This window comes from Arvicanthis niloticus, chromosome 1, assembly GCF_011762505.2.
Source record: "Arvicanthis niloticus isolate mArvNil1 chromosome 1, mArvNil1.pat.X, whole genome shotgun sequence".
NCBI lineage: Eukaryota > Metazoa > Chordata > Mammalia > Rodentia > Muridae > Arvicanthis > Arvicanthis niloticus.
In genome coordinates, this window is record NC_047658.1 from 69,408,949 (window position 1) to 69,424,002 (window position 15,054).

The following is a 15,054-nucleotide window of genomic DNA, read 5'->3' on the forward strand; positions in this document are numbered from 1 at the left end:
TCCTAATCGCTTCCACCAGCTTAGCCAGAGCACCCTTGTCTTCCGAGTTAACCTGTGTGAAGGCAACAGTGGTGCATGTCTTCCTGTGGATCAGGCGCCCCAGCCTGGCCTTTCCCTTGATAATGCCATAGGGCACCCCCATCTTTCGACACAGGGCAGGCAGGAAAACCACCAGCTCAATGGGGTCTACATCATGGGCAATCACCACCAACTGAGCCTTCTTGTTCTCCACCAAGGTGGTGACTGAATCGACTCCTGCTCTGCAGACAGGTGGTCTCTTAGTTGGGACGTCCCCTTTGCCGGCAGCCTTCTTCTCAGCACTGGACAGTAGCCTTTGCTTCTTCTTTGCTTTGTCTCTGGCCTGTATTTGTGGGCAAGCTTAAGCAGCTGAGTAGCTGTTTACCTGTCCAAGGACTGGGTGAACTGGTTAATGGCAGGAGGCACTTTTTATAAAAGATGGCTCTTTACCGCTGCCTCCTGATTGGGGGGTGGGGGGCGGGCATTTGACAAAGCATGTTAGATCTCTTTTGGGCTTGAAATCCTGCCCAATGCCAAAGTTCTTGGGCCTTTTCTCGAACAAAGGATTGACCACCTTTTTAGCCTCCTGTTTCTTGACGACAGCGGGGGTGGTGGGGGGCGAGGGGGCGAGGGGGCGGGGGGGCGGGGGGCGGGGGGCGGGGCCACCTTTTCCCCTTTGGTCTTCTTTCCTTTGGGCATCTTGCTCTGCTGGATGAGAGAGCTGATGTTCCTAATCTTATATGATCCTTTGCAACATTTGCAGGACGATATTGAAAACCTTTAAAGTAACTGAAGTCATCATTTTAGTGTTGGAGAGAAAACCTCTCTCCTAGGCGCTATGTCCAAGCCCACAAACTGTGTTCAAAATGGCAAGTGTCTCTGCACTCCCCCACCAAATACCCAATCCTGAGATTCCCAGACCCATGCTATGACCTTCCCCACTCCAACACCAACCCCACTTATTTCCAAGTGAACTCTAACTGGGTTGGGTCCCCTTGCAGGCTGGGTACCGCGGGGAGCCAGGGGTTAAAACTCGGGGCCCTTGTGGCCCCTTCCCCCTCCCCAGCTCCCTTGTCTCCACTCGGCGCCTCGCCTGGAGCGAAGGTTCCCAGCCCTGCACTAGAAGGGAGGGGGAGAAATGGGCTTGTTTCTCGAGTGGCCAATCCACGAGCTAGCGGTGCCTCAGAGGAGGCGCCAGCATTAGGCCTGCCCGGGGCTGCAGGCTTCCCGCGGCAAAGTACAAATGCGCCCGAGCGCAGCGTCTGGCGCCCGAGGCGTGCACAGCGGCAGCGCTCAGCCTCCCCCGCGCCGCCACCGAGGGTCCTGTCGCCCCATCGCGTCCCAGACCCGCGCCGGACCCCCCTTCCCCCCCCCGCGCCGGACGCCCGCGCCGCCGCCAGCCAGCGCCACCCGGACACTGCACCCCGGTGACCGCGTCCCGCAGACTCTGGTCCTCTAGCTAGTACCCTCTCCCTTTCTGCCATTGCTTTTCTCTTCTGCCGGATCTTCCTATATTTCCCCATCTCCCCATATCTCCATCTTTCTTCTTTTTTTTCCTCGTCCCCTCCCTACCGTCCTCTCATCCCCACCTTAGACCTCTCCTTCTGCCCTTGGCTCCTCTTCATCTTTGCTTCTCCCACTCCTCAGGCAGTGGTCCGACTTGGTCCTGGGGACTCACTTGTGTGCTTCTTATCTCACTTTCTCCCCACTCATCCCGGGGTTGTCTGACCTTGGGACAAGGAAGGATGGTTCCTGGGGTGAGAATCATCCCCTCTTTGCTGGGACTCCTGATGTTCTGGCTCCCGATGGACACGCAAGCACGAGCCCGTAAGTAGACACCAGGCAAAGTCTGGGCAGGCAGGGGAGGGATGTGAACCCGTGAGATGTACCTTGTTGGAAGATGTTAGAACCTGGGGACCTCTTAACTTGTGTATTTATCCAGGCAGCACCTGCATAGCAGGGATAGATGTTGCTCCACGACCAGTGTGAGCTGGTGAGTCTTGAGGGAGAAAAAGGTTTGGCAAAATTCCACTTTGCGGGGCTGCTGGGGCAGGGCGCTGGGGCAGGGCAGTGTGCATTGTGGAAAAGGACCTTGTTCCCAGCAGCCTGGTGTGTCCACAGAGGAAAAAGTATGAAAAAAGAACGGCTGTTCTGTAAAAGAGTTCCGGGGCAGAAGGGTGAACAAAGTAGGACCCATTATCTCTTTTGATACTCACTACACCCCAGGGAGGTGTCATCATTACGTTTAACAGATGAGTAAAGTCGGCAAGGCAGAGAAGAAAGTTGCCCGGCGCTAGTAAGCCATCCAAAGCCAGGAGTCTAATTGCAAATCCTGCCTTACAGAGCCTGGAAGACACCCCGATGCGGGGCTGTGAGACTAGAAGGCATCCGGGCATAGTGAAATAGATGAGGTTCTTCATCTCCCCAAACCCACTGTATACCAGCTGGTGGGTCAGACACGGAGGGCACCTCACTGTCTCTCTTCTAATCTATACAATATGAGCCTCTTAAAAACCGTTATGAGTATTAAGTGACAGGGAGCAGGCAGAGCAGCTTGTATAGGGATGTTACAAGGTGGCTTCATCAAAGTCCATCAGCTGCCTAAGCCCTTGGAGTTCCCACTTCAAACACTGGGTTATGTAGGATCACAACCCCGTTCCCTTAACTGCAACCCCTTCTGAACGCCCCTGATAAAGAAACAGAGGCCAACGAGGACAGTGGTTTGCTCCAGGCCACAGTTGTACAGCCAAGCTTGAAGACCCCCAGGTACCCACCTCCTAGCTGGCCACCTTCCGTTTGCACAGCTTGGCTCCACCTGCCAGCTCTGCTTCTGTCTGGCTCGTGGCTTTGTGGAGCTGGTGAGGTTAGATTCTGTCCTGTTACTTCTGCAGAGGGAAATGTTGTATGTCTGTCTGACGTTCTCTAGCCTGCCGGTGGTGTGAGACTCATGGAAGTCCTACTGGGCAGACAACAGAGAGGGCTCAGAGTTGGGCTTAAGTCCCGACTCTGCCTCTTACACCTGTGTCACTTTTCAAACTTCTGTGAGGCTCCGTTTCTTCATTGGCAAAAGAGAGCAACTAACTAAGGTCTAAGGGTGTGGGGAAGGACTAAAGGAAGCCATGCTTTCAAACGCCTAGCAAAATGTCAAATATTCAGTAAATATCCCTTCTCCTTCCTTAAACCCTGAGGGTTTCCTCCTAGCCTTCCTGCTGTCCAATGACAGACACTTAGTCTCAGAGGACTGCAGTGCCTCCCTGGCCTTGGCCCTGGTTCTGCAGCTTCCTCTCCAATATCATTGCCCTGGGTGACCCACTTTGAGGGCAGCTCAGAGGTACTCAAAGCCCCCTTCTGTCCCCCATGACCACTAGACCTTCAACAATTCAGACATCTCTTCCAGAAAATTCCGCATGGAGACATGCTTGCTTGCTTTCTGACCTCCCCTCCTCTGTGCCTCCAAGGGCCTTCCAGTCTGTATCTGTCACCAGGTTCTGCAGTGGGCTATCTCCTCCAAAAATACAGAGCTCCAGCCACTCAAGAAAATGACTGTCACTAAGGTGAGGTGACCTGGCATTCTGGGAGGAGCATTAAGATCCTGGTGTTGTCAAGGCTGGAAGATCTATGTGGTTCAACCATGGTCATGCATCCCCTCTGTAACTCAGAAGTGGCCCCGTTCCCCTTATTCATCTACCCATTGGATTACCTACTTCACAGTTAATCTGAAAGAGGGTCTACAAGGCCACAAAAAAAGGAACAGAGACCTAGATCCTAACCCCAGTTCTGTCATTTGTTGGCTGTGTGAACTGGGACTCATCCCGTATCTCTGATAATGATTGGAGCTGTTGGTCTGAGAACTTTGCAAGTCTCCTGCCAGTATCCTATTTTAAGGTCTTGTATGAAAAGTCTTGTTTAAGGGTAAGAGAGATCTCAGGCTTGTGGTGTTTAAGAAGTCTTCTGGTGACATCCAAAGTGCTTTTACAAATGGTGCCAACAGATGGGTGTTCTCAGGTCCAAGGCAGCCACACCCTGAAGCATGTCTAGGGCCGGCAAGCAGGGGCTTTGGCATACTACTTAGCTGAAGCCCAAGGCTGCTCAGCAAAGGTTATTTATTCTCTCTTTGGCTCTACTTCCACCCGCAGATCCATACTGAGTCTCAGTTGAGCCATACTGAGCCCTAACTGTCCGACACTCACCACTGACTGATCCCAATTCCACCTGAGGCTGGAGGCTCTGGCCTCGTTTCCGACTGGTGCTGATCCCAGTTCCAGGTGGAGTCACATCTATGTGGTTTAACCCTGGTCATGCATCCCCTCTGTAACCCAGAAGAGGCCCCATTCCTTTGCTCATCTCCAGGGCCTTCTCTAGTACCTGCTCCTCTCTGCACCGTGTCCTTACAAACGGTCTATCAAGCTTCAGGATTCTCTTCTCTCCTTTTATCTAATGCTACTTCCACTAGAGGGTCAGTCGCTAAGTAAGACATCAGCCCTCAAGGGTTAGTGTCTTATGGGAATTGGAGCTTCAGTTCTCAGGTGATAGAGTCTCAGACCCCAGCAGCAGCCCTGGACAAGAAGGCAGTTTCTACAGGATGATGTGGCTCCAAAGGCAAACACACCATTGGAATGCCAGGGTCCCAGCACTTGCTCTTTCCCTGATTCCAAATGTAACCCCAGGCCTCTGTTTGCTACCTATGAGGTAGATGCTTGTCCTTAAACAGCTGATGTTTGAGGACCATGGTAGCATTGACTGTCTCTAAGATCAAGATGCCTAAGTGAAAAAGTGCCGGGGGGAAGGGGGAAGATGTAGGGAAATATGTGTCATGAGCTGCTTACCAATATAGAATCCTGCTCTGCTGTCCTCTTAGTCACATCTCTGTCCATCTGTCCAGATGTGCTCAACTGGGTGGAGAGCAGGTAAGGGAAGGCTTGAAGTTCAGCCTTGGCACGAGGTTCTGCACCTCCCTGCTCCCACCAGTAGAGGTCTCTGCCTCACTCAGTGGCTCCAAGCTGCAAGCCCCAAGACAGCTGCGCAGTTGCTCCAGCTGTTGCACCTGTTCAGGGCTGGCCTCCCAAGTTCCCTCAGCCGCCGGCCATGGCGCCGGTTCAGAGAAAGGACCTTGAACTCCCAAAGAGGAGGACTGATGTGAGAGAGATATCCCTAGGAGATGCGGTGCAAAGATCCGGCACCACTCTGGGTAGGACCCGAACCTGTTGCTCATTCTTGTATTCAGGAGTTCTTCATTGTGTCTCAGCCGAGTTTGTTTGCTTGCAAGTTGAAGCCATTTCTTCTGCCCTGTCACTTGGACGGATACCTCTGTAAGCATCCTCTTCAGAGCTATAGAATGGTTGTGGAGTCTATGTGGGGACAGAGCGGGGATCTCTGGCAAGTCCTGACTCCTCCCTCACTGGGGCTCACTTTCTCTAGAGTAAAGGGACTGGACATGGTCCGAGTTCCTAACTTTCTAGGACTCTAGATCCTAGAGTCTAAGTGTGTATAGTAAAGTAAAATAGAATGCAGACAACTCTCTTTGATAGGTAATAGAGATGTCCTTTCCGGCTCAATGATTCTGTTCTTGTCTGTGTTTCTCAGTGTCTGTCTGTCTAGAAGAGAGACACATTCAAAGAAGTGTATCCCTTTTCCACAGTTTGGCCACTGAGGCATTTTGTGTAACATTAAGAGGCGACCCTCAAGGGAAGCCAGAGCCCAGGGAAAAGCTTATGTCTTAAAGGGGAGTGAATTTGTCTGTGTAAATAAAGTACGACTGTATGGGTAAAGATGGGATGTGAAGGCTCACTCAGCTTTTCTGAGCTCGGGCTCTGATTCCAGACCTCATTCTTCTCTCCCTGAACCTCTGGTCTGTTTCCATGGCCTTCTCCAGCCTCCCTTGAAGCTGCTTTCTGGTTGTCCTTCCTGATTGCTATTGGGAGTCTTTAGGCAGCCTCCCCACCTTTGACCTTGTCCACACTGGGTCAGACCGTGGGATGTTCTAAGAGGGGACACTTGAGATCCCCTCATAAAGATCAGGGAATCATCTGTGCCCTCAGCGGCCCCGGCCTCCCGACCTCTGTGTACACTGTGTTCTTTGGTTTGGCAGGTGGTTTGGGAGTCAGTGGCCAAGAGCTGGAAGGGGAGGTCAAAGGTTAATTCATGTCATGTGGCAAGATATACCTGTTGAAAGGGCCTTGTTCTTCTCCCATGCAATAACGTTGTGTTTGTTGTTGTTAAGGAGAGAGGTTTCCAGGATTAAAGACCACAGTTGGCTCTTCTGCTGGAGCCTCACTCTCCCTTTCTGTTAACTTCATCCATCCCTCCACTGGGTCATTCATGAAGCACTAACTCTATGAAGGCCCTGTACCAGGCAGAGGTCCAACATCTGTTCCTTCTCACACAGTCTGGTATAGAAGACAAATTCACTCAACAAGCTTTTCTAATTCTTATGAATCTGGACAGCATTGTGACCAATCTTAACCCAGTCCTGAAGGTGAAGCCAAGGTCCTACAAGGTTGGGGTAGCTTAGTGGAAACAGTGGCATGTAGACAGTCTTTGAGGACGTGGGGGAGGAGCCAGCCCAACACTGGAAGTGTCCTCAGGTGGAGGAGACGTCAGTGAGAAGACCATGAAGTGTGATGAGTGAGAGCAAGATGGGGTGAGCCTGAAAACAGGGTCACCACAAACAGTAATGGTTGAAAACGTATCTGGGAGCCAGCTCAGGGACAGCCTGGGGTGACCAGGGACTATCTGGGATCTGTCTGGCAGATATGGCCATCCTGAATTGAGACCAGATAAACTAACTCCAAATATGTCCAGTCTGTCAAGGTAAATGAGCCCAGGTGTTGCCTATGGATGTGGGTGCATCCTGTGACCTCTAACCCCCCCCCCCGGGCTGTGTCTGTCCTAGCCATAGTCACTCTGGTCTCTGTGCCTTTGGTGGTCGCTCCAGATGCCTTGCCTGTCAAGCCACTCCCCTCTTGCTCCTTGTTAACACTTCGAAGATTCTACCTAGTGTCTCTGTCTTCTCCCTCCACCTCTCTCTCTCTCTCTCTCTCTCTCTCTCTCTCTCTCTCTCTCTCTCACACACACACACACACACACACACACACACACACACACACATCACACTATGCTCCACATCTGTTTGTCTTCTTTGCGAGTCAGGCTCCAAGCCTGTGGCTGGTGTAAGACTTGAGCCCCAGAAGCTCCACAGATTAGTGAATGGAAGGAAGTTTCTCCCCTGTTACTAATGGTAGTGACGCTCACTGCATGTGATGCCAAGTGGCCTGCCGTCATTGATATGTCATTTTCTGGTTCCTGCCCAGGAGCTGCAACCACTGTGGTCACTTTCTGTCACTCTGCTAACTTTCACGTTGCCAGCGGCACAGGCTGCTGTGCTGGCACTCTGGCTTGCAGGTAGTTTTGAGCACCAAACCAGTGCCATCCTCGCCTTAATTGCTCCTCTGGGCTCTCCACCTGTATCTCACCCAGTCTGCCATCTAGCCTGCCCATGAAACCTATAAACGTGCTTCTTCAGTCTGTACCTTTGCTTATTAATATTCCTTCCCTTTAGGTCCAGCCCTAGATTTGCTGTGGTACTAACTCACCAGGATGAGAACCATAGCACTTTCCTGATCCTTTGACCACTGACCCTCCAGTCAGCTTTCGACTCCTGTGGCCCACAGTGACACTTCTAAAATGCAGGCTTGATCATGCCTGCAACCCCAGTTTAATGCTCACAACTCCTCACAGCTGGCCCTTGAATTCTTGACTGCAAGGTCATGGTGAGCTTCCACCCCCTCCTTCCCCAACTGGGGCTCCTCCACTCTTACTCCTGCCTTCCCAGTCTCTGCCCAACCTTCTGAGCCACCCTCAGCTCATCTGCCACTCTGCATTCCAAGCTGAGGTCCAGAGAGGTGCTGGTGACATTAGGGGAGACAGGACTGGCTTGTGAGTGAAGCTAGAAACCAGAAGCTCTGTGAACGAGGACACTTTGAGATGTGACCTCTGGAGGATCACTGTATTCATGGCTAAGAGGTGCTGGAGGAGGCCCTGAGAACTCTGAAAATAAATACCACAAGAAACAGACTGTTGAAGTGGAGAGCCAGCACCCAGTTCTGGTTTTTGTCAGTCTGGTCTTAGGCACTACTTAAATGAACATATATCGTAATCTGTGTCAGACACTAAGCATGGTGTGTATAGGAGCTGACTTAATTCTAGATTAACCCGAGACACTGTGTATTACAAGTCCCACTGAACAGATGTGAAATTGGTCATGGGATGCTTACGTCGCTTTACTCAACTTGGGCTTCAAGTAGAAGTAAGACTATGAGTTAAGACCTGGCCACAGGGATTACAGAAGGTCCTAAAAAATAAGACATGCTTATAGATAGATAGATAGATAGATAGATAGATAGATAGATAGATAGAAGATAGATAGATAGATAGATAGATACATAGATACATAGATACATAGATACATAGATACATAGATAGATAGATAGATAGATACATAGATACATAGATACATAGATACATAGATACATAGATACATAGATACATAGATACATAGATACATAGATACATAGATACATAGGTACATAGGTACATAGGTACATAGACAGACAGCTAGAACTGGGTGCAGGTGGGTGGGAAGAGAATGATGACAGGTGAGAGAAGGCTGGGCCAGGGCTGGGAGAGGAGGCAGAAGGCCATGGAGGAGAAGAGGGGGAGATGGGAAGAGCACACTGCCTTCTTCTCTGTGGCACTCAGGATTGGCTCCAGTGGCTCCCAGAACTTCATCCTAATACACCTTGGAGGGCCTGAGACCCTGAGATGGATGTAGCCATCAGAATCTCAGAGAACTGTGAAATAATCAATCCACCTTATGACCACAGCATCAAACAAGCTGATTAGAAGCTTCATGATGTAATGAACTGTCCTTTTACAAACACGCAACTCCCAATACTGAATCTTAGAACCTAGAGTCTTAGAACTTGAAACCATGCATTCATAGACTACACAGAAAACCTCTGGAGACCAGAGTATCTTCTAAATAGGGAAACTGAGGCTCAGAGAAGGTAAGATGATTCTGGACATCACCCTGTGTGTTGGCAGCTTCAGGAGTGAGCACTCCTTCCAACAGCCTTGTACTGGAGCTCCTGCTCCTGCCAGGGTCACTGGAACCAGGATGGATGTGCTTGGCAGTCTCCTCCCCTCCTGATTTCACATGGCCTTGAGCACGCACCTCCCTAAAGGAAGAGAGCCCTCCAGGAACCTTAGAGGGCATGGTAGGGTGGAGTGTGTGGCCACCAAAGGCCTCTTGCCAGGCCTCCCACAGACCCAGCTTCTGCCAGACATGTTGGTGGCAGGGAGGAGCCCTGACTGAGTGGCTCCTGTCCTCACACTCTGAACAGGCAGGGAAGGGAAGGCATGCCAACTGGCACAGAAGCCCAAGGCTTTAGGACCGATCCGAGGAAGGTAGGGCATGGTTTCTTCAGCAACTGACTGAGACCTAAGGTGGTCACGGTGTTGCAATCAATCCTCCCTAGTGGGGGGAGGGGACTGAGGAAGAAAGACATTATTCACTCCTTGGAGAGTTGGACTGGCTCTAGCCAGCACCCCAGCTGGGCCTGTGTTCCACCCTCTGCCAGGGGAGACTGAGAGATAAACACAGCTCATTTGATACGGGTAAGCCGGGCCAGCCAGGCATTGCTGGCTCCTGGGAGATAGGACCTGCTGTGTGGTGCAGTGGTTCCACAGTAGGTTGGTGGGAAGCAGGTAGGGAGAAAGCTAACCTGTGTGTCCCTAAAGTCCTCCATGGCCCACTCAAGGCCAGACTACGGCACCATAACAATGATGCCAAACCTTTGTCCTGAGAGGCCAAAAGGGCCAAACTGTGTGAGAAGCCAGATGAAGACTAGTATTTTTCCTCTTTCAAAGCAACTTCCTAAGGTATAGAGATGGCCTAGGAAATCCACCACCATGGAGATGTGTGTCAGGGGCCCCTCTTCAGCCCACCCCGGTTTTTGTATCAGAGTTTCCATACAAGCTCTCCTTAACTAGAGGATAGCCCTTAGTGTGAGCCTAAAAGCTTAAGAGAACATGATTCTGAACCCCTGTTCCCAAGATGGTCTACCAGAAGTTAGGAGAGAGGCCCCAAAGGCAACTTCTACATTGGAGAACAGTAGCAAGCTAGGAGGAAATGCCACGGAAAGAGTGTGGTAGCTGGTGGAGCCGAGAGAGAAGGAGATTGGGACCATAGGCCTGGAGTCTGGGTTAGAGGGTGGCATAGGTGCTGGGCTCTTTGAATCCTGGGGTCCTGGATTCAAATCACTGGCTGGAACTCTGTGGGCAAGCCTTTGCTTTCTCATAGACTTTCCTTGTAACCGTGACATCACAAAGCACTGCGGGATGAATTACCTAGCCCATGTTTCAGAGTGTTTTCCTCTCCTTGGCATTCAGCCATGTCCAAGAGGAGGTGGCTCTGTGCTTGGTGCTGTAATCACCACAGAGCAGTCAACTAATAGCGTCAGCTGCCTCAGGCTTGCAAGTATTGCAGCAATTAATTCTCACACAATATTTAGGAAAACTCTTTTATCATATAGGGTCTCATGTGCCCCAAGTTGGCTCCAAACCCATATGTAGTTGAGGATGACCCTGAACTTCTTATTTTCCTCTGCCACCTTCAGAGGGCTAGAGTGGCCTGCTGCCTGATTTATGTGATGCTGAGGATCAAAGCCAGGCTTCTGTATGCACGAGGCAATCATTCTACCAGCTGAGCCATACCACAGCTCCCATCAAGTAATGTATATAAAACACTCAGCACAGAGAATAGCTGCAGGTTCCTGTGTCCCTGTTTCAAAATGGAGGCACTTAGCTCTGGCTGGGGGCCCTCTACCCCCATTCCTTCTGAAAAGAAGAGCTCAAGCAATTGTTGACAAGGCGAGAGGCATAGTGAACCCAGGTAGCCATGTTGAAATGGGAGCCCTGACCCTGGACCAGCAAGGAGGACAGTGATTGGTTAGAAATGAAAGGGGGTGGAGGCTTTAGGAGAGCAGGGGCGTAAGAAAGGCACCTAACCCACCTCAAACACAAGCTAGTGTTCCAATCATTCTGAGAAATAATCCACGTACCTGTACTGCAACAGACACAGAGACAACTACAAAGTCAGTTAAGGTGATAATCACGACTCAGAGAGGTAACCAAGGTGATTTTTGTCTCTCGGTGTGTGATATGTTCATGTTGCATGTGTGCATGTGTATGTGTACAGATATGTGCACATGTATGCATGGATGTGGAGGCCAGAGGTTGACATTAGGTGTCTTTCTAGACTGCTCCCCACCTTACATTGAGTCAGTTGAACCAAGCAATTGCTGATTTGGCTTGTTTAGTGAGGCTTTAGCTGGGACAGACAGACAGATATCTCCAGGGATTCCCTACCTTCACCTTCCCAGCACTAAAAGTCCAGGAAGACCACACCTTTAGGACATTCCACATGGGGACTGAGGGTCTGAACACCAATCCTCATATCTGTATAGCAAGCTTTTTGCCCACTGAACAATCTCCTTAGCCCATGAATGTCACTTTTAGTGATATATGAAATTTGGGTGGTGTGTGTGTGTGTGTGTGTGTGTGTGTGTGTGTGTGTGTAAGAGGCAGAGTGAGAGGAGAGGGACAGATGGGACAAAGGAAAGAAAACGAGTGTGAGTATGAGGCAGAGGAGCAATGCTTCGAGGGTGAGGAGATCCAGGCTTTCTCCCTGCTTGGTATACTAACTGCTGTGTGGCCTTAGCATGCAAATTGTCCTTTCTGGACCTTGTATCATCCACCTAGGCATGAGAACTACCATTGGTAGCATAGAATGTTGATCTGAAAGCATTTCATTGTTTGATCCCCTCATAGCCCCCTAAACTGCCAAAGCTCAGAGAGGGACAGCATCACGCCTAATAGCAAGCATGTGGTCCAGCTGAGATGCAAACTCAGATATTCTAGGAACAGGGATGAGGCGGGGCTTTGAGTTGGAACCTCCTGAGACTAACATCCCTCATTGGCTTGCCAGGCCCAGGCAAAGTCTGCCTTTTTGGTGAAAAGATATATACCCCTGGTCAGAGCTGGCACCCGTACTTGGAACCGCAAGGCACGATATACTGTGTGCGCTGCACCTGCTCTGAGGTAGGTCCCTCTGGCCACTGGGCCACCTATATCAGGTATGTCTGGAAGACAGCAGATAGGAGGAATTATCATTCTATAATAATGTTGTCAGAGACAGCGGTGGGTGAAGAGCTGCTCTCCAGTCTGGTTTGTGTTGGTACCAGCTTTGCTGTCTGACTCCACCCAGCCTAGCTTCTGTGACTTCACACTCCTTCTTTTCCAGGGAATTCCCTCCAGCCTTCCTCCTCACCCTTCCGCCATAGACATTCCTCTAGCTCAGCTGATCCAAATATTCCTTCTCCAAGGCTTTGCCTAAAGCAGTAAATGACCTCTGCCTGGAAGTAGCTCTTCCTGGATGGATCTGTGTCTCTTTCTCCTAATTACTGTTCAAAGTTATGTGCACCTTCTCGATGGGGCCCCCAAGAACATGGCTCGCATCTAGCCAAAAGCTGAACCAAATGGGGCAGAGACCGTGCCTTTGTTTTTACCTCTACCTCCTCCTACCCCAACTGTATCAGTCAGCTTTCCTTTATCACAACAACACATACATGTATAAACACATAAACAGGAAAGGTTTGCACCATCTCAGTTTTCGACGTTCTAGCGAAGGTTGGTTGGTCTTATTGCTCATTTCATGGCCAGGAAGCCAAAGAATGAATAAGAAACCCAAGTCTCACCGTCTTCTTTATGGGCACACCCCCAGTGACCCATGGACAAAATCCCATCTCCTGAGGGGTCACAGAGCTTCCACAGCTTTACCCTGGGACATTTAATACATGCACCTTTGGGGTCATTCAACATCCAAACTCTCACTATCGCAGCTCTCCCCTGGGCCTTGCACAATCAGTTGGCTAAGATAAAGGAGACCCGTGCAACCCATAATTCTCCAAGGAAGTGCGAGGATGGGAGAACAGGAACAGGCCAGAGGGGACACCCAGACAACAGGTCCTTGTTGGGAGCTCTTGAACCCATTTTCTGGGTGATGCTGGGGGCTTCTGGATCTTGGGCCCTCTGCACCTCTTTTACTCGCAGACTAAGAGATGGAAGAGGCAGAAGCTCTAAGAGCCTGTGTGGTTAAGCGAGAAACTCCAAGGGCAAAGAAGAGTCCCAAGGAGACTTGAGTGGGGAGCAGTTGACCTAGTCCTCATCTCCACTGGGCCCGCTCCTTCCTGGATCTTTCCCTCTCTCTCCCCATTGTTCCCATAATGTTAGCTTTAGGTAGAACTCAGACACAAACAGGGATGCAACTACCGCCTCCAAGGCTCCAGCTGCCTTTTTCTTCTTTTTTTATCCTTAGCACATCTGAAGCCAATAAACCATTTTTCAAAAGCTTTATGAAATATAGCCAGAAAACAGAAAGGAAACCATAACAGAAAATTCCAGACATGTCACATGGTCCAGTTGACAAAGGCCAAGTTCTGTGATCCGCTGGAGCTTACTCATGTCTCCTTCCCCAGAGTTCACACATGTAGCTTCTCCTTCTCTGCCCAAAGGACTGCTGCTCATATCTCCAAAGTATGGCCTGAACATCTCACCTCTCTCCACCATGGCCTGTCTTCACCATCTAAGCCACCTTTGTCTCTCGCCTAGTGAGACAGCTGCACAGGCCTGCCAACAGGTCTCTGTTGTCCCTCTCAAAATTCCCTCTCTATAGGGCAGCCAGAATGATCTTCCCTAAACGCAGACCTGTTTCTTAGCTCTTAAAACCATCCAATAGCCCCCCTCCCTTTATTTGGATAGGGTTTCATGTAGCCTAGGCTAACCTCAAATGCATCTGAGGATAATCTTGAACATCTGACTCTTCTGCCTATACCTCAACCGTGCTGGGGTCATGGGCATGTGCCACTGTGCTTACTTTCTGCAGTGCTAGGGTTCGAACCCAGGGCTTCGTGTGTGCTAGGTAAGTACTCTTCGAGCCCAGCCTATGGGTAGTCCTGCATGATCCAACACTCCCCTCCCCTTATCTTCTCACTCCATGCCCTTGCTGCAGCTACATCAGCCTCATGTCTGAACCTCCAACGTTTGAAACATTCTTACCTCTTCCCGGCATTGAAATAGTCTTCTCTCATGTCATGAATGACAGCTTTTCCCTTCCTGGTTCATAATGTGACTGTCACCTTCTTGAGAGGGCTTCCCTTACACTCATCAAATATGTCTTCTAATCGCATCACCTGGTTTGGTCATGGCCATAAACTTAACACCTGAAGTTAGCTTGTCCCAGCTTCTAACTGCCTTATGGTCCATCTCCAGCCACTAGGATTCAGGCTTCCGAGAACAAGACTGTCACTCCTGGTTGTGTGCCTGTGCTCAGTATAAGCACCCAAACTGTCCCAGCATCCCACAAAGCCATGGCCCCTGGTCATAGTGTTTAGCTGCTGTGTGACCTCAGGCAGCCTCAGGGACAGTCTTTGCACCAACTATGGATGCTAGTGTTGGGGACAGAAAGTTAGGTCATCTATATTTACACAGCCACTCCAAATATGATGGATCTGGCCACAAAGAGCCCTGCCACATGCCCATCACCCCCAAGCTGCCTTTTTCTGATCTACTTCAGCAAGAGCCAGGAGAAAGTTTCTAGAGCTTTAGACCACACGTCCCTCAAAGTCTATCTTGCTTCTCCAAGGGTCTCCATTCACCTTCTTAAGATTGACTGAGTTCCAGGTGTGGGATCTCCAGGAAGTCACTGTTGAAGCACAAGCCATATCTGTGGCTCTGAGCAAGCCCTGTCCCACTGGGCCACTTGGGCCACCATTCTCTTGGGCCACCTTAGGAAACAGGGACTCTAGAGGCATTCAGACAGTTTAGGGTCTTCCTGGGTACAAAAGGCTGCTTCTGGGAGAAGTCTTGTCTACAACCTCTGCTGGGCAGAGAGCAATAAAGGGGAACTACATGCAAGAG

At 50.3% G+C, this 15,054-nt stretch overlaps 1 protein-coding gene across 2 annotated transcripts in view; it reads left to right on the plus strand.

The window, feature by feature from the left end:
* The first annotated feature begins 1,199 nt into the window (after positions 1 to 1,199).
* Chrdl2 (chordin like 2) overlaps positions 1,200 to 15,054 on the plus strand; it is a 28,738-nt gene continuing 14,883 nt past the window's right edge. Inside the window, exons 1-2 of one of the 2 annotated variants that reach the window (XM_034518875.2) lie at positions 1,200 to 1,845; positions 12,065 to 12,177. In XM_034518875.2, the coding sequence (XP_034374766.1) occupies positions 1,764 to 1,845; positions 12,065 to 12,177 (195 nt within the window). In that variant the 5' untranslated portion in view covers positions 1,200 to 1,763. Of the gene's footprint in view, positions 1,846 to 5,086; positions 5,280 to 12,064; positions 12,178 to 15,054 lie in introns of those variants that run through there. The other variant, XM_034518868.2, reaches the window with a different exon arrangement.